Source organism: Aulonocara sp. 'chitande type north' Nkhata Bay, linkage group LG23 (assembly GCF_057382095.1).
Source record: "Aulonocara sp. 'chitande type north' Nkhata Bay isolate Kocher_YH1m ecotype deep benthic linkage group LG23, A_spYH_male_GT1.1, whole genome shotgun sequence".
Taxonomy (NCBI): domain Eukaryota; kingdom Metazoa; phylum Chordata; class Actinopteri; order Cichliformes; family Cichlidae; genus Aulonocara; species Aulonocara sp. 'chitande type north' Nkhata Bay.
In genome coordinates, this window is record NC_141365.1 from 5811538 (window position 1) to 5830615 (window position 19078).

Genomic DNA, 19078 nt, shown 5'->3' on the forward strand with positions numbered 1-19078 from the left:
CGTTTAAAAGGGCAATGTTTTTGTCAATTAAACAACTTAGTGTTGGGGAAAAGGTGTGCAGAATGTGCACAATCCTTTTCAGTCTCCACATATTTTAATCTTTCACATCAAACAGATAAACTTTGCTTACAACAGAGAACACACTATACAATTACATTGTGGGTAATCTAGGTTAAAAGTCAGCCTGTGTTTGTTGGCCTCTGTCTGGAGAAGAGAGGCACAAAATATTCTCACACAGGTGTTTTGGCATGAAAATCATTGTAAAAGTGAAATGCAGTTCTCGTAACATCCACATGCTTTTGATTTCACTGCTGCTTTGGTTCCCCCGAGGCCCTCACTAAAAGGCTTTAAGTATGCACATGCATCTAAGCAGCTTGTTTTATTTATATATGGTATAGGGGTGGGAAATGGTTATTAAATTCTTCTTCTAAACCCAAAGAGAACAAAGACACTGTGAAGCATTAGACACCACGTCGTGCTTTTGGCGTTGCTACACAGTTGATGGCTCACCAGAGGTCCACCAATGAGAGAGGGGGCTCTGTAGCACACCCACGCTGTTCTGATCTGCTGGAGGTATGCTGAAGGCGTGGACAGATTATCAGAGGTTGGGCCAGAGGGGCACAAAGATGCAAAAGCCTTCAACTCACACGGGAGAAAGATCTCCAGATTCACATCTCTTTGGGATTTTTTCACTGCCCCGTGCGCATTTTCAAAGACTTTGTCGATGCGCTTCTTTGGATCTGTTTTGTGTCAACACGCTTTCACTCCCACTTCATCATGCTTGATAAGAAGCATTGTCATGTTTTAATGCACTGGGTCCCCCCTCTAGTGTGATTTCTCAACTTGCAGCGCAGCATCTTTGTTGGCATGTCTGCAGTGAATACATCACAAGATTTTTGATCAAGAAGACACAAGTTTGTGTTCCTGCATAGGGCTCGTGCTGTATTTTCATTTTTTACATTTTGTTTTAGTAGCTGTTTGGTTTGGTTTTGGAAAACGTCGCTGTTAGGGTTAAAATGCCCCTTTTTACACAAGATGTGTTAGAAGGAACACTTCTCCTGTTTGCAAAAAGCTCTGTTTTGTCAACTCCACAACAATAACCGCTGGGGTAATGATGCCACAAGCAGAAAACACCTGGCTGAGATCAGACTTATACCAGTACCACCGCCAAAGTAGTTTAAAATGTGAATATGAAATAAAAAAGAAAAGATCATTTATACAAGCAGAAATATTTAGAATTTAAAGTGATTTGATTTATTGATGTAGACGATTTATTGATCTTGAAATAGGAAACATCAAGTAGGTTAATGTATTTTTAAGCTCATAATACATTTATAAGTATACATTTATTATGAATTGTATATTTTATTCTGTGTTTTACAAATGATTTTTCTTCTTAGTGACAATCTGAATGCCTTTTCTGCCTCCTAGTGCTGGACATGGACAGGGCTGGCATTAGGAGTACACTGGCTTGTGACCAGTTTCATTAATTAGTCATTAAAAATTAAACGTAATCTAGGTAACTGAACCATAAATTCACACCTAGAAAATGAATATTTAACTTATGAAATATGTACTCCAGTATTTAAAGCCAGTACTTGTAGTGTTTACCATAAAGACGGAGCGACCTCTACTAACAAAACATGGCACCAGGTAGCCTATGATTAAAAAATTATTATTGTGGCACGCAAGGCTTCACAGAAGTGATGTTTCCCCACAAGCACACGTCTCTCCATCTGGATATTTAAAAGGTTAAGTCCAACCAAATTACCAACACTCACTTCCACGCTGACACAACATGTTTTCATTGGATTCATTCCCCTGCCTCGATCCGTACTGTCTGACTGCGTGATTGTTCATTTCCCAACTAAAGTCATGACTCAATGGGCTGGTTTTCCCCTGCCCTCATTTTTGTTCACTTTTATTTGAAGCACAAACTTACAGCAAGACGTTTAGCTGTATATTGTAAAGATTCTGAATATACTTTTTTAATTATTTTGGTAACATTTTTATATTAATTCAATAAGGTCGATCATAATTTTTTTATTTAACCTTCTAGGGGAAAAACTCTTGAGATTAAAAGTCTCTTACAAGAATGTCCTGATCAGGACGGACAGCAGTATGATCATATGTGTCATAAAATAATAACACATGCATCCAAATCCATACACCAGTTAATGAGTCTAATATGCTGTTTTAAATGTCACTGTTTGGCTGAAGTGTGAGGAAACTCTGGTGTTTTCCTAAAAATCTATTGTCTTGAATGGTAATTCATACCTAACCCTGTTATCACCGCGTAAATAAAACACTCTGCCGTGCAGCCAGCTCTTCTGTAAAGGGATGTGGATGATCTGTTCTCCTTCTCCTCGCTCACTCAGAGCTGGGGTAAACATCAGTCTCCGCCCTCGAACCTCCAGCCAATCGTACTTGAATATTCAAATAAGCCACCAATAAAGATGACCTGTAGCGGCAACTGTGACAGACCATAAGCAACTTCACTCCTCAGCTCCAGCTTCACACCACTTTCTGACCTGTCCAACATCAACTGGATCTACAACTGCTCCACCAGCATCCAGCAACATTTCGAAGAAACACATCAATAAGATGGGAAAACAAAATATCTGCTTTTTAACTGCTTGGATAATTTTGGGAAAAATCTTTGCAACTTTTTCTTCAGACCTTGAATCCAACACCACCGCTTTTGGTAAGTGGCTGAGATACTTTTTATTTATCTTAAATTATTATTATCATATTACCCCGATGTTGCTCTGTTTAAGTAAATGGATGCAGGTTAATTAATGCGCGCTGCACCGTGTTGACCGGTAATAACCTGGTAATAAGCGGACGGAGTTTAGGTCTTTAGCTCCATGTGTGACTGCGGCCAAGAGGCTTTTGTCCGAGGAAAGAGTAAAGCAGAAGGCATCAACACAGGAAAAACTAAAAGCAAAAAATATTCGCACATTTATTTTCGCAGTTTTATTATAAAACATGAAAAATATTAGAGTAGAAAAACACGATGCTCATATTTAATTAAGTTACAACGCAAATTCAGTTTCATAGTCTGTCTCATAGGGAAAAAGTTATTATTGTTTACTTTACAAGATCCAGTTTTATTTCCGGAAAATCCACATTCTTCATTTTTTCACGAAACTTTCAAAACTTGTGCTGGTGGGAATCCAGGAGACAAAAGGGGGCGACACCGCCACGCTTTACACTCCTACTGCTCCACCGCTCACAATGCTTTATGCATCAGCAGTCCGAGGCGTAAGAATGATGCTGATTCACTTAATTAAAAAAACTATGTCACCGTATTGTTTTGAAGAGTTTTCCGTCATTATTGAAAAGCTGCATTTAACTGAAACTTAATAACAGCGTAAAAAAGTGTCTTTGTCTCACCTGTCAACAGACACCCGCTTTTCTGTCATATCATAACAATCCAGCACTGCTTGTTTGTGTGTGTTGTAACAGCAAACACCACAGTCACCATTGATCAACTGCTGAATACCACTGAATGGCTCACCGACTTCACCGACATCGTGTCCAAGTTCTCCCTGCGCACCGCAGACACCCCGGATGATGACATGTGTTACATAGTACCTGGGAGGCCGGAAACCATCAAGGAGTGCAACTTTAATCCAGAAACACAGACCTTCATTGTGATACACGGCTGGACGGTATGTCACACTGAGCACACTTGACAGCCATGTTTTGCTCTTTGCAAATGACAGAAATACTTTGTTCTGATGTTGAAAAACCAAACCTACCAATTGTACTATTATTTTTGGGGCAGAATTGTAAACTTAATACAAAGCTACACTTGTAAGAGGAAACAGGCTGGGTAAGGAATGATAGGAAGTCCATGCATTTTCTGTTTTAATGTGATTTATGGCCAGTCAGGCAGCAAAATTTGAACCTGATGATGCTTTGGCTGTTCTCCAACAACAGGACACAGAGCGAGGGCTAAGGCAAGAATAAATCATGCCATACTGCAGTTGAGCTCACACTAGCTTTGTGTGTTCCTGTAGGTAACAGGGATGTTTGAGAGCTGGGTGCCCAAGCTGGTGTCCGCTCTGTATGACCGTGTACCCACTGCTAATGTGATTGTGGTGGACTGGCTGTCCCGAGCCAACCAGCACTACCCGACCTCTGCCGCCTACACCAAACTAGTGGGTCGTGACGTCGCCAAGTTTGTTACCTGGATACAAGTGAGTGCTCTCACAGAAAAGCAGCGGTTGACAACTAACTTAACACATTTTTTTTTCTTTTTGGACGCCCATATTACCACAGCGCTGACTTGTCGTCAGTGTGCTGCCAGAGAAAGTTGCTTTACATGATGTAATGTTTTGTACCCTGTGGTGCTGCTGCGGATATGTTTTCCTACTGGTTATGATTTTAAATGCCAATAAAAATATTTTATGACCGCGTTTGTGGCTCACAACAGCGTCTCCTAACAAGGCTTAGTGGAGCGCAGCTTTGGTTTGAACAAGGCTAAAAGGGGAACTGGCGTGAAGAATTTGTTTACATGAAGCTTGCAAAGATTTGGCAAACCCCAAATTACATAAAATGATCCCCTTTTTTGGAGGATTTCCAAAATTCTGTGAACATTTGGAAAAGCTATAACCTACAGATAGTTTCGATCCCTCTTGCAAGTCTGCAGGATTCTCTACAAACTGTTTTAAGGGAGTGTAATATGTTCTTCTGACGCATTTCTTACCTTTCAGAACGAGCTGCAGTTGCCCTGGGACAGAGTTCATCTGCTGGGTTATAGTCTGGGAGCGCATGTTGCTGGAATTGCCGGAGACCTTACCAACCACAAAATCAGCCGGATCACAGGTAAGAGCATTAAGATATCAAATGGATTATTATCTGCTCACATTATAGATTTATTAGCACAATGGGTCAGTGTTGCCCTCTGTTCCGACTGACAGCACAGTCTCACACAACTGCATCATTACAGTTAGGATTGTGTAAGGTGTTTTAGCTGTAAGCACTGTGACCTGTTTTCAGATACCATTAAATACTAAATATAGTGTAAGTGCCTGTGTGTTAACATACCATACCATATGTATGAGTATTTTTTTCCAGTGCCGTTCTTAAAAGCACCTCGGCATGCCAGTAAAACATAATCTGGGCATGCATGTGTATCTACATCTACTGAGCTCCTGCCAGCTAGTGGCTCCAGGTTTTTTTTGCCACTATGACGTTGCTCCAGCTTTGAAATCCGTCTGACCTGCCAAGAATAATATGTGCAGCTCTGTTAGTAAATCTATCTATAAAAGTGATCGCTTTCTTCTAGTACATCCAAATCTATCCATATTTTCTTTGTTGTGACACAGTAAAAAAAACGCAAATCCCTCTTTTTCTCCAGGTCTGGATCCCGCCGGCCCCACGTTCGAGCACGCGGATGAACAGAGCACACTGTCCCGAGGCGATGCCCAGTTTGTGGATGTCCTGCACACCAACACCAGGGGCTCCCCGGACCGCAGTATTGGCATCCAGAGACCAGTGGGTCACATAGATATTTACCCCAACGGAGGCACCTTCCAGCCAGGCTGCGACATCCAGAACACTTTGATGGGAATTGCATTAGAAGGAATCAAAGGCCTCCAAAGTATGACATACAAACCCTCCTTGCTTTTTGCTCTTGACTGCACTTTTACAAATATTCACTTTGAAGCACTTTGTTTAGGTTTGATTTGATTACTGATGATAACACACAACCAAATACAAATATAACCTGGATTCATAACAGCACATGCAGCATCACATAATCTTTGCTCTTCAACACCAAGAGTGAGTGTTTATGTTCAGTATAATGAGCAAAAACAGAAGATAATGGTGATCGGTTAAATTGTATAAACGATCAGTTTAACGAATGTCTGTAACAGTTCTTGTAAGTTTACGTGGCATCAACAGACACTGACTGTATAAAAGCTTTCAGGGCCGCAGTTAAAGCGTGTTTGCCTCCAGTCATAACAGACTTGCACTGTGACAGAGATTAAAGTACCTCCTGATGTTCTGCCCCCTCAGCTGTTGTACTTTAACAGAGCAGAGCAGAATTAAGTGGGAAATGGCTTGTGGGTCAGCATGTGTTAAAAAAACAGTAAAAGTCCAACACGAGGAAGTAATTTTCCATGTTTGCGTGACGTTACCTGGGCGATGTGCAGAAACCTTACACGTTCTTTGCTCTCTGTTTCGCAGATATGGACCAGCTTGTCAAATGCTCCCACGAGCGCTCCATCCACCTGTTCATCGACTCTCTGCTGAACATCGAGCAGCAGAGCGTGGCCTTCCGATGCAACTCCAAAGACACCTTCAACAAGGGAATGTGCCTCAGCTGCAGGAAGAACCGCTGCAACAAGATCGGCTACAACGTGAAAAAAGTCCGCACGGCCCGCAGCACAACGATGTACCTCAAGACTCGTGGAACGATGCCTTTCAAAGGTAAAAACCAGAAAAAAGGATGTGCACGTGAAAAGATTTGAGTATCTGTCAGTGATATTAAAGTAGAATGAATGGATGCTCCCTGCAGTGCAAAAGAGATTAAATTTAACATTTAACAGCTGAAGAAAATTCCAGCTGGTTTTATGTACTTTATGGAGGATTATAATGATTTAAGCCATTCACATACTTTATTAAAGTAATCCTCAGTCTATGAGCTACTGTTCTGTGGTGTTCTTAGTGTGCATGTGGTTTCCTGAAGCTGGAATTACTGGTAGTACTGGTAGTGTTGCTGTGCACAATTTGTGGACCAGGAAAGATGACTTACTGCAACGACATGTGTACAAAAAGTATCACGCACTCAGAAGGTTACGAGAAGGTGTCATGGGTGTTTCCTTTATCTGGAGGGGATGTTAAGGAAAAGTGAGACCAGTGGACACCAGCAATGGAAAAGTTTATTGACACAAGCCAACAGTGTTATTGTTAGAAACTTTGTGTGGACAGCTTAGCATGTTTTGTAGATACATAGGGTCTCCAACATGGATCAAGCCTCATTCGCCACTCAGTGACTTTTTTCAACAAAGATCTTGATTGAATTTTTCCTCTAATCTGGTACACGTCTTGAGCCGTGTCTGGGAATCTGGCTGTTAGTCATTTATGTGGCTTTGCAAATGAAACCAGCCAGGATTTACCGCAAATCCGTGTTTTAAATGCCAGTCTGTAAAGGTCACACTGAGATAGAGAAAGGTCCAGGTTACATAAGCTTTTCTAGTGATAAACAAACTTGGAGCAGTCAAATAAGAGAAGTGGGCTAATCTCTAACAACTGGATCCCCCCTTCTTACAGTTTTCCACTACCAGGTGAAGGCACATTTCTTCAGCCAGAACAAGCAGAGCTTCACGGAGCAGCCAATGAAGATTTCCCTGTATGGAACAAATGGAGAGAAGGAAGATATTCCTTTTGTTCTGTGAGTACATTAAACAGCATACATATTTACTTTTATAACTTTAAAACCAAGTTTGCAAAGACGTGCACATGTAGATTACAAGAAAAGGTAGACAAATCTAACAATCCGTGTAGAGAACCTTCAAATCTGAGCAGCTTCTCTTGTCTTAACCTTGCAGACCAGCCCTGAACAGTAACACCACTCAATCCTTCCTCATCACCACCGACACGGATATCGGAGACCTGATGATCGTGAAGCTGCGCTGGGAGCGGGATGCGTACATCAGCTGGTCAAACTGGTGGGGCAACACCAAGTTCAACATCCGAAAACTTCGCATCAAGTGTGGAGAGACTCAGTCCAAGTAAGTTCAGACCTGCTGACATTTATGCACTGCAGTCTTGTGACGGAAAAATAATCATTTAGGATGTTAATAATGTTTTTTTTTCTCTGTGTGTATTCAGGGTGATCTTTAATGCAAAGGACGGAGAGTTTGTTGACCTCACCCGGGGAGGAGAGAACGCCGTCTTTGTCAAGTCAAAGGAAGACAAACAGAGCCGTAAAGAAAAACTGTAAGTTAAAGACAGTGAAACATTTTCTACTTTAAATAAAATCTTTAAGTGTTTGCCTAAATGTAAAAAGTAGATTTATCTTGTTAGAGAGATGTAGAGAACTCAATTTTCCCCATACCTGATAAATTGGAGGAAGTGGAAAAATGAGTAAATCAAACCTGAACCACAGAAATAGATCATTAAACTTTAATTAACAGTTACAAATGTATTAGAAAGAGTTTTAGGCAGAGACATTGGGCAGTTCAGGGGAGACTGAGCAGGTTTAGACATGCAAAGAGGAGAATTACTGGATGTATTAAGAGGGGAGGAGTTACCAGGCAAGATGAAAGGAGGACGGCCCGAAGATGTTTGTGGATATGCATGACAGAGGAAAGTGTGGAGGCCAGGAGGAGATGAAATCTGAAAACAAGAGCAACAAGAATAAAACAATTATCACATTTGAATCCTATAGATAGCATTCTTTAGGTCCTGCGAGCTTTGTTTTCGTATTATCAAAGACAAGATGTCTCATTCTACTCTTCTTCTTCCCAGGGCGCACAAGCTTAAAACGAAGGGCAGCCTTTTTGGGCAGCAGGAAGCTTGAAGTTGTATCATCTGTCCCTTCACACGTAGCCAAAGATGGGCAGCACACAGCAACGCTGGGAAAGCCTTCGCAAATAACTGGACACATATGAGATTTGCTGTGTTTTTTTCTTCTTCTCCTGCTCTTGTATTTACTGAACTTCCCGTGCAACCAACTTAACCTCATCCACAGTGCTAGAAATCACGCTGCTGTAGCATGTTTCTTCTTGATGATGTGCTGACATTTTTAAGTAGCTGAACTGCTTTGTAATCATTATTTTTGCTTTTTGTATCCTATATGTACTGTTTATACCGACTTTGATATACTTTGACAGAAGCGATGTGTTTTCTGAGCCTTTGTGAACTTGGATTATTATTGATGTTTAAATAATCCAGAGTGATAGGCATAATTTTGGCACATCTTTGTTGGTTTTTATGTTTTTTAAATGTCCAAAGTGATTATTTTCTGCCCAACATTTGTCTTTACTTAACCACTAATTGCCAACAATCAACAGGGACCAAAGAAGCATTTACAATCTACTGAATGGAGAATCACAGTGGTCTTTGTAAATACCTTAATCAGTATCTTTTCAAATATGAGCTACATGGTAATATCTGATCTTTTGAAGTCTTGCTTGATCTTTGATTTTATTGGTTATTGTGTCACTGGTCACTTTAAAAGGCTCTCCGCCCCTCGAAGCAGTTCAGATGTTAAGGTCATCGAGGTTGCACTCCAATAAGGATATGCATTTTTTTTTAGTTTTGGTAAACTGATCAAATTTTAAAGGATAAGTGCGCCTCTCGGTCAACAGCATCTCACCTGAAACAGTTTACCTCATTTCACTCAATTATAGCCATATACTAAAAGGTCAAACATTACAAAAAAATCACCCAAGCCTTTATGATTTGTGATGGACTGACATAAACGACAGCCATAATACATCTCAAGATTACTTCACCTTGTATTTATTGATTGTACATTTATATATTTGTATATAAAGCTGTAATATATTTTGGCAGGCTCCCGTTGTCATCTCTATTTTTTTACAATTCAAGCGGTTTGTGTTTTTGTGGGCGAGACCTTGGAAGGATCGATCAAATTGGTCCCAGTTCTAGCTGTTGATGGAACCACTACTTTGAGCATGTGCAGATGCTGGTTAGGTAGGGGTCAACAGCCCTTGCTATCAAAAGAACAGAGCCTTATAATGAAGGCTACATGTATCAGCATCACTCATACATATAAATAATGCAGCAAATGTGTTCTGGTACCAGTTCTCAAGAACAAGGAGTGATGTGCAGATCTGTGGCGATGCCGATGAGCCACATCATGAAGATATGGGGAAGAGCTGTTGAAGCTAGGTTAAGACGAAGGGTGATGATTAGTGAGGAGCAGTGCAGCGCAGATGCAATGTTTGCTTTCAGAGTGCTGATGGAGAAGGTTAGATAGGGCGCCAAGATGACGCCCTATCTAACCTCTGAGACTCTGAGAGGTTGAGAAATAAGTATATCAGAGTGACCACTCAGGTTGGGCAGTGTGAAGACAAAGTTAGAGCAGCAAAACTGAGATGGATTGGATTGGAGAGAAGGAATGGTGGAGATCCTGGATGAAGGATGTTGAATATGGCGCTGTCAGGCAGGAGGAAATGAGGAAGACTCCAGAGAAGATTTGTGGATGTAGTGAGAGGGGAATGGCATTACAGAGGATGGTGAAACTGAGGCAGAAGAAGAAGCTAATGTTACATTTTCATTCCAGTAAAGCTTCTGCATGTGTGGCATTCATGAAATGATAAAACTGAAATCGTGAATGTTAGTGAAGACAAGGAAAAAAATATCTTGCTGTGAAAAGAGCTAGAAAAATATTCTGGCCACTTTGAGTGCTACCTGTGATTATACAAATAAATTAAATTAAATATAGATTACTTTGATAATAAATTAAAAGTATAGCAACCGAGAATGCTGGAGATACACTCATGCTCTCTACTTGCTGACTTGCAGTTTTATGGCCTGGTACTTGATTGTATTTGTGGAGAGAGCCATGCTTGTACATTTTCAAACAATTTCAGTTTAGTTTGACTGAGAATGCGTGCTCGGATATTTTAATAAATGATACTTTCAGCTTCCCACGTGTTACCATTTCCTGAGCAGCCGCTAAAACGGTTTCGACCACTGATACAGTTCTTAAAACTGCTTTTGCTCTTTTCATTAAAAGTACACTCCATAGCTAGGAGGACTCAAGCCATATAGGTGCATAAATCAGTGCTCACAACAGTACTGTAAAATTAAGGATAAGGTGCCAGGCAACAGATGATGTTGCCTGGCAACAGATGATGATTTACCCTAAAGAAGAATTGTTTATGTAAACACTCTTTTTTTACTACCCTTGTGTATAAAGACTGTAATATTACTTAAAAGTAACAGCTTTCCCGCACGGGTCCACAGCAGGCACACCTGTAACGCACACCTCAGCCCCACTCCACATTGTGGACTTCGGTGCTGGGGCCTCACATGTGTCTCCTCCGAGGCTCAAACTGGGGAACTTTCACAGAATATGAAAACAACATATTCTGTTGGTTGGGACTCTCCACCCTCAAATGGGCCTCAAATGGGTGTGCCCAAGCAGGGCCCACAGCAGTTTTTTCCCCTTTGAGGCTCCACGTGGGTTTTCTATGGGTAAGTACACTGTGGACCATGTAGTAGTCCCAAAGGCCCAAAATGCTGTATGCCCTGTGTAGACACATCCACTTGAACCTGAATAGGTGTGGGTTTGCTGTGCCCCCACAGCCCCACAGCTCACCTAAACCTAAACTTTCCTAAAAAGAGGAAAGCTGTTGTGCAACATTTGGAGTCTGGACCGGGATAATGAAATGAGATGTGGATGTTTTTTTATATTCTAGTTGTTTAAACTCTCAAAGCACAATCTGAATGTCAGCTGACGGCTGTTTTAGTTTTAAAGTTGATCAGGTCATGGCGTGATTTAATCTTCCAAACAAAACAACAAAAATTCCCCCGACTTTGTTTGTAATGTTTCATTTTCTATAATTCTGATACTCTGAAAATGCCTGATCCAATGTGAGGGGACTGTAGAAATCAGTATTTTCTTCTTTTAGCAGTGTCACTGGGGAATAACAGGATTTCTAACCTTCAGCCAAAGAGTTTCTTAGAGTCCGTTTCCCATTATTCATAAAGTATCACTAACATCATTGCTCATTTACTTTTCTGGGACACAAAGAAGGTTAAAGAGTTGTAACAGAACTTGGTGTGAGTAAGTGTAAGGTCAAGGTACAGGAAAGCATTTTTGTCCTTGTGGTCACTGTGGAAACTTTCCCTCATGACTTTCTGTTGCTGGTGAACAAGTGTTGTTGAAGCCACAAAGATGACTTTTACATTTTTCCTGCTGCCCTCTCCAATCTGAAACTAGTGCTCAGGAAAAACGCTGCATGTATAAATGGTAACAAATTAACTATTCATATTTTTGCTTGGTTTAAAGCTGTTGCTGTCTTTTATAAGCCTAAAAAACACAAAGTTTTACTCTGTTCGTCTTTTTTTGTGTGATTTTCTCATATGCAACATGTGCCATTCCTAGAAATCAGCTTGGGAAATAATCTTGGAAGTACATAAAATTAAAGACATTCTGTTGTCTCCAAACTTTAAGGAGGAATTACTGTTTGCCCATTTTTCATCTCAGCTGGAACCAACAAATCTTGGCTGTTCTGTCCGGCATGTTCTTCACTGCCCTTTAGTCACCAGGGGACGAGTGCTTCCCTTGAAAAGGCTGCAGAGGCAGGAGTGGAAAAACAAATGCAGTCACTGTTTTTCAAGGAAAATCCAATCATATTCAAAGAAGAATAAAAAGTAATGAAGCCAGCTGTTTTGTTGCAATACCAACATCTGGAGAGTGTGTGCAAAAGGAAGAAGAGGAGTGGAGCTTTTATTATGGCCTGCACCTCATGTAACAGAGCAAAAATGAAGATATTATGTAAAATATTTCTGTGTAGGTTCTCGGTCATCCAGGTCACAGTTGTCTTTTAAGTGTTTTGGAGACATTTACCTCTCATTGAAAATGCTTCTTCATAAAACCAAAGGGTGGAGAGTCCCAGGTTTTTAAACCCTAGTTGGGGTTTGTTCCTTAGGTGGTTGTCCTTGACCCACTATTAATCATATGCATCATCACATGAGCCCAGGTGTGAAAAAAGGCGTGTGTCATTAGCACTACAAGCTTTGGATGAAACCACTCTGAGACCTTGAGATCACCTGACTCAAGGTGCGCTGGGAGTTGAAGCCCTTGGGCAGGAATCTCAAGACTGTACTGTTGGTGTCCAGTCCAGGTGAGGCTAAAAGTGGGTATTATTATTGATTTTGCAGGGTTTTACTCATGGTCCAAGTTAGATGCTCCATCAAACGCTCATTTTTATGGCTATATTCATCTTAAATGAACTGAATATAAGGTTTTTTTTTGCAGTTTTAATGTAAATGGGGCGATCGTGGCTCAAGAGTTGGCAGTTCGTCTTGTAATCGGAAGGTTGCCGGTTCGAGCCCCGGCTCAGACAGTCTCAGTCGTTGTGTCCTTGGGCAAGACGCTTCACCCGTTGGCTACTGGTGGTGGTCAGAGGGCCCGGTGGCGCCAGTGTCCGGCAGCCTCGCCTCTGTCAGTGCGCCCCAGGGTGGCTGTGGCTATACAACATAGCTTGCCATCACCAGTGCGTGAATGGGTGGATGACTGGATGTGTAAAGCGCTATACAAATACAGGCCATTTAAATATGCATGTTTTAATGTGACCTGGAGAGTTCCAAAGATCTGGAATAAAAATCACAACAAAAATGTTAAAATTATTCTCTGTTTTGAAAGAGTTTAACACAACAGCTGCTGCTAAAATATATTTGATTCTAAATACTGTATGGTGAGGATTTTTCAAAATCTGCAAGCGCTTCATTTTAAGTCCATACTTTAATAAATTCATAATGCTATTTTTATGTGCCACTGTGTAGAAGGTATTTTCAATAATAGGTTAGTAAAGTACTGTATGTTGGTAATTATATATGTCTTTTGTGATCTGAATAGCTTTCAGGGAGTCCCATTTCACGAATGATCATTTTATATGTGCTCATGTCTGAGTCAGATCACAAGTGATTTGTGAATAAAGTGTGAAGTAGCAGCAGTTTAGCAGTCAGAATCAAGAACTTGGATTTATTTAGAAAATTATATTAAAATGGACTTAAAAAAAGATCCGAACTTATATTAATTTGGTATGTACTGTATTTATTACACACTCTAACATTGTCACGGGTAATGGGGGAAATACAGACTCAGTCGCGGAGCTCTGGATGCGAAGCAAACAGTGCGTTTATTTACAGTGCTCAAAAACAGTCACAAAGCGAAGTACAAAAATCCAACGGTGATCATCTCCAAATTCCCAGTGGTGTGCAGGTGAGTCTCCCAAGTGATTATCTGAGTGTGTTTCTCCTCCGAGGGCTTAATCCAGCGGACTCCTTCTCTCCAACCTTCTGCTCCGTATCACTTCCTCCGAGCCTCCAGTACAATCCAGCGTCGACTGCCATCCGGACACATAGTTAAGTACCTCAGTCCACAACGAGGATGATCAGTGACAGCTGGATGGCAAATTAGGTGCAGGTGTGTCAGCCACTGGGTGGAGGAGGAGAGAGAGAGAAGCACACACAGACAGGTCGCTCCGGGAAGGACCGTCCGACCATGACAGTACCCCCCCTCTAACGGGAGCCCCCGGGCGACCCACGAAACTTGTCAGGGTGCCGACGGCGGAACTCTCTCACCATAGCGTGGTCGAGAACCGCAGACCGCGGCACCCAGGAACGCTCTTCCGGACCGTACCCCGCCCAATCCACCAAAAACTGGAAGCCCCTACCGCGGCACCTGGCATCCATTATGCGAGTAATGGAATACGCCGGAGCGCCAGCGATATCCAGGGCGGGTGGCGGGGGCCCGGGAGGCGGGCACAACGGGCTGGTCCGGACCGGCCTAATTTGAGAAACATGAAACACGTCGTGTACCTTCATGTTGCGCGGGAGGGCCAGTCGGACAGTCACTGGATTCAGGATGGCTTGCACAGAAAAGGGTCCAAGGAACCGGGGAGCCAGCTTCTTGGACTCAGTCTGCAGAGTGATGTTCTTAGAGGAAAGCCACACCTGCTGGCCCACCCGATAGGCCGGTGTAGGGACGCGGCGGCGGTCAGCCAGTCTCTTGTTTTGAGCGCTCGTACGCAGCAGTGCCGCTCGAGTTGCCCGCCAGATCCGTCGACAGCGCCTCATGTGATGTTGCACGGAAGGCACGGCCACCTCTCCCTCCGTGATGCAGAGGAGCGGGGGTTGATACCCCAGGGACGCCTCGAAGGGAGAGACACCCGTAGCGGCCGACGTGCTAGAGTTATGGGCGTATTCGGCCCACGCCAACTGCTCACTCCATGACGACTGGTTGGAGGAAACGACGCAGCGCAGCATGGCCTCCAGCTCCTGGTTCGCTCGCTCAGTCTGCCCATTAGTCTGCGGGTGGAACCCAGAGGACAGGCTGACCTGGACCCCCAGCTCGGTACAAAACATCTTCCATACCCGCGAGGTGAACTGGGGCCCACGGTCAGAAACAATGTCCAGAGGAATGCCGTGAAGGCGGAAAACATGTTGGGTCAAGAGCTGGGCAGTCTCTAGAGCGGTGGGAAGTTTGGTAAGGGCAACAAAATGGGCAGCCTTAGAAAAACGGTCAACGATGGTGAGTATAACAGTTTTACCAGAGGACGGAGGGAGGCCAGTGATGAAGTCCAGAGCGACGTGCGACCACGGCCGGCTGGGGACAGGCAGTGGTCTGAGGAGTCCCGATGGAGGGGAGTTGGACGTCTTATTTCGGGCGCACACAGGACATGCGGCCACATACTCCCGGACATCCTGAGAGAGAGAGGGCCACCAAAACAGCCTTTGTAAGAAGGTGACAGTTCGGTTCCTGCCCGGATGGCAGGTAAACCGTGCGGTGTGTGCCCAGTGGATGACCTTACCCCTGACCGCTGAGGGAACGTACAATCTACCTGCTGGACCGGTGCCGGGGTCGGGTTCTTGTCGCTGAGCATCTTGGACCACCCTTTCTATCTCCCAGGTGAGGGTCCCCACGATGCATGAGGCTGGCAGAATGGGTTTCTCCTTCTCCTCAGGGTCCGTGTCTGGCGCGAACTGGCGCGACAAGGCGTCTGGCTTCGTATTCCGGGACCCGGGCCTGTAGGTGATGGTTAGGTTAAACCGTGCAAAAAACAGTGCCCACCTGGCCTGTCGGGCATTCAGGCGCTTAGCCGCTTGGAGGTAGGCGAGGTTCTTATGGTCCGTCCACACGATAACAGGATGTTCGCTCCCCTCCAACCAGTGCCGCCACTCCTCCAGCGCCAACTTGATGGCAAGAAGCTCCCGGTCGCCCACGTCATAATTCCTTTCAGCCTGAGTGAGCCGACGGGAGAAAAAGGCACAGGGGTGTAATTTACCTGCCTTGCGCTGAGAGAGAACCGCCCCAACTCCAGAATCAGAAGCGTCCACCTCCACCACGAACGGCAGGGCGAGGTCAGCCTGGGCCAGGATGGGGGCCGAGGCAAACAAGCTCTTGAGACGGTCGAATGCTTGTTGAGCCGCTGGAGACCACTGGTACGGCTGTTTGGGCGACGTGAGTTGGGTAAGAGGCAATGCCACCTTACCGAAGTCCCGGATGAAGCGTCTGTAGAAGTTGCTGAATCCCAGAAAACTTTGCAACTTCTTCCGAGTGCCGGGCACAGGCCACTCCAACACAGCTTTGACCTTAGCCGGGTCTGCTCGCAACCGGCCCTGTTCAATGATGAAACCCAGAAAAGAGACAGTTGAGGCATGAAACTCACATTTCTCCGCTTTACAAAACAGCCGATTCTCCAGCAGGCGGTGCAACACCAGTCTCACATGCTTAACATGCTCAGCTCTGGACCTGGAGAAAATCAGAATGTCATCAAGGTAAACGAACACGAAGTGGTTTAAAAAATCTCGTAGGACGTCATTTACCAGGGCTTGGAAAATGGCAGGGGCGTTAGTTAGTCCGAACGGCATTACCAGGTACTCGAAGTGGCCCAGATGGGTGTTGAAGGCCGTCTTCCACTCGTCCCCCTCGCGGATGCGGACCAGGTGATAAGCATTGCGGAGATCAAGTTTGGTGAAATGGGTGGCTCCTTGAAGGAGTTCAAAAGCTGAGGTGAGCAGAGGTAGAGGATATTTGTTTTTGATAGTGATCTTGTTCAGTCCCCGATAGTCAATGCAGGGGCGTAGGGACGCATCTTTCTTTTTAACAAAAAAGAAGCCTGCACCCAAGGGAGAGGTGGAGGGACGGATGATGCCTGCTGCCAGGGAGTCTGTGATGTAGCGCTCCATAGACTCGCGCTCAGGTTTCGAGATACTGTAGAGTCGGCTAGTGGGCAAGGGGGCGCCTGAGAGCAAATCAATCCCGCAGTCGTACGGACGATGGGGGGGCAGCGATTGGGCCCCATCTTTGCTAAAGACTCGACCTAGATCATGATATTCGGCTGGCACGGTTGACAAGTCGAGGCGAGAGGGCGGCCCCGCAAGATCGTCTGACATGCAACCCGGCACAGCAGAGCGTAAACACTGCTCATGGCAACGGGTGCTCCACCCTACGATACATCCCTTGGCCCAATCAATCTGTGGATTGTGTCGCTGGAGCCAGGGGAATCCCAAAACTAAGGGTGTGTCAGGTGCCTTGAAGAGAAACAGGAACATCTGTTCAGTGTGGTTGCCGGAGAGAGTGAGTGTGATTTCTTGAGTGCGGTGAGTGACAGCGGCTAAAGGCCTGCCATTAAGCGCTGACACCTGGAGTGTTTCCGGGAGAGGAACAACAGGCAAACCCATCTTGTGGGCCAAAGCCTCATCCAAAAAACTTTGTTCAGCTCCTGAGTCTATTAGTGCATCACAAGAGTGGGTGCGGGAAAGAAACCATAATTTAGCAGGGCAGCTGAGGTGGAGGAATGTATTCACCGGCGCACCCGTCAGTATCCCCACCTTTACTGACGGGCTGAGTCTTTTAGCCGTGAGGGACAGGAGTCCGCGAAATGCCCCTTCTTCCCGCACACAAAACACTCACCCACCAGTTGTCTTCTGCTCCGGGTGAATTTAGTCCGTCCGAGCTGCATGGGTTGCTCCTCATCAGCAGGTGAGTCCGTTCCCTCCTCTCTCCACTCGAGAGAGGGGAGTCCAGTCGAAACTCCTACGACCCCTACTGACCGTCGCCCATCTCCAGTCCGCCTGCCAAACTCCCGCATATGGTCGTCTAGACTGATACACATGTTAACCAGGGCACTTAACGATTTAGGAAGCTCTTTAGTGGCCAACTCACGTTTGACATTCTCGTTTAAGCTGTTTAGGAATGCTCCTCGGAGCGCCTTTTCCTCCCAACCCGTCTCCTCGGCCAGGATCCAAAAGTCCACGGAGAAGTCTGCCACGCTTCGCCGGCCCTGCTTTAAAGTAAACATGCGATGAGCAGCACTGTCAGGGTTAGAGCCTTTGTCAAACACACACCGAAATTTGCTCAAAAAAATCACTATATGAGATGGAGGATTGGGCGCTCAGGACTGCTTGAGCCCAGAGTAGCGCTCGTCCGGTCATGAGCTCCACCATGAGGGTGATCTTGGCGATATCAGAGGCATAAGCTCGAGTCTGCTGCCTAAAAATCAGAGAGCATTGAGCCAAAAACCCCCGGCTCTTGTCCAACTCTCCACTGAATTTTTCAGGTATAGGGAACGTGTGTTCTCGCTGAGGCGGAGGCGGAGATGGGGGAAGGGGACAGGCCGCCGCTATATTTAGAAGCTCCACTGGTGGTTGTGGTGGTGTACTGGGCTCTGGTGGTTGAATGGGTGCCCTAGGTGTAGCAAGCAACATACCTTTCAGTTCAGATACCACCTGTAGTAGCGCGGACTGCTCCTTGGCCACATGCTGCAGCATCTGTTCATGCCGCTCCAACCGTTCAGCTTGAAGCGCGAGCTCGCGCTGGACGGGGGTTGAGTCCGCTGAGTCCATAGCTGGCTGGATTGTTCTGTCACGGGTAATGGGGGAAATACAGACTCAGTCGCGGAGCTCTGGATGCGAAGCAAACAGTGCGTTTATTTACAGTGCTCAAAAACAGTCACAAAGCGAAGTACAAAAATCCAACGGTGATCATCTCCAAATTCCCAGTGGTGTGCAGGTGAGTCTCCCAAGTGATTATCTGAGTGTGTTTCTCCTCCGAGGGCTTAATCCAGCGGACTCCTTCTCTTCAACCTTCTGCTCCGTATCACTTCCTCCGAGCCTCCAGTACAATCCAGCGTCGACTGCCATCCGGACACATAGTTAAGTACCTCAGTCCACAACGAGGATGATCAGTGACAGCTGGATGGCAAATTAGGTGCAGGTGTGTCAGCCACTGGGTGGAGGAGGAGAGAGAGAGAAGCACACACATACACACACAGACAGGTCGCTCCGGGAAGGACCGTCCGACCATGACAAACATACATAGTATATATCAGTCACTGCACCAGTAATTTTTTTA

The 19078-nt window shown here is 44.8% G+C and overlaps 1 protein-coding gene across 1 annotated transcript; it reads left to right on the top strand.

Annotated features, from left to right (window-relative positions):
* The first annotated feature begins 2485 nt into the window (after nt 1–2485).
* lpla (lipoprotein lipase a) lies at nt 2486–9539 on the top strand. Its single transcript, XM_086282419.1, has 10 exons — nt 2486–2704; nt 3469–3674; nt 4026–4205; nt 4722–4833; nt 5369–5611; nt 6202–6444; nt 7288–7408; nt 7566–7748; nt 7849–7956; nt 8488–9539. Exons 1-10 carry the CDS (start codon nt 2605–2607, stop codon nt 8537–8539), a joined length of 1548 nt encoding a protein of 515 aa, XP_086138545.1. The 5' UTR covers nt 2486–2604; the 3' UTR covers nt 8540–9539.
* The last annotated feature ends 9539 nt before the right edge of the window (nt 9540–19078 follow it).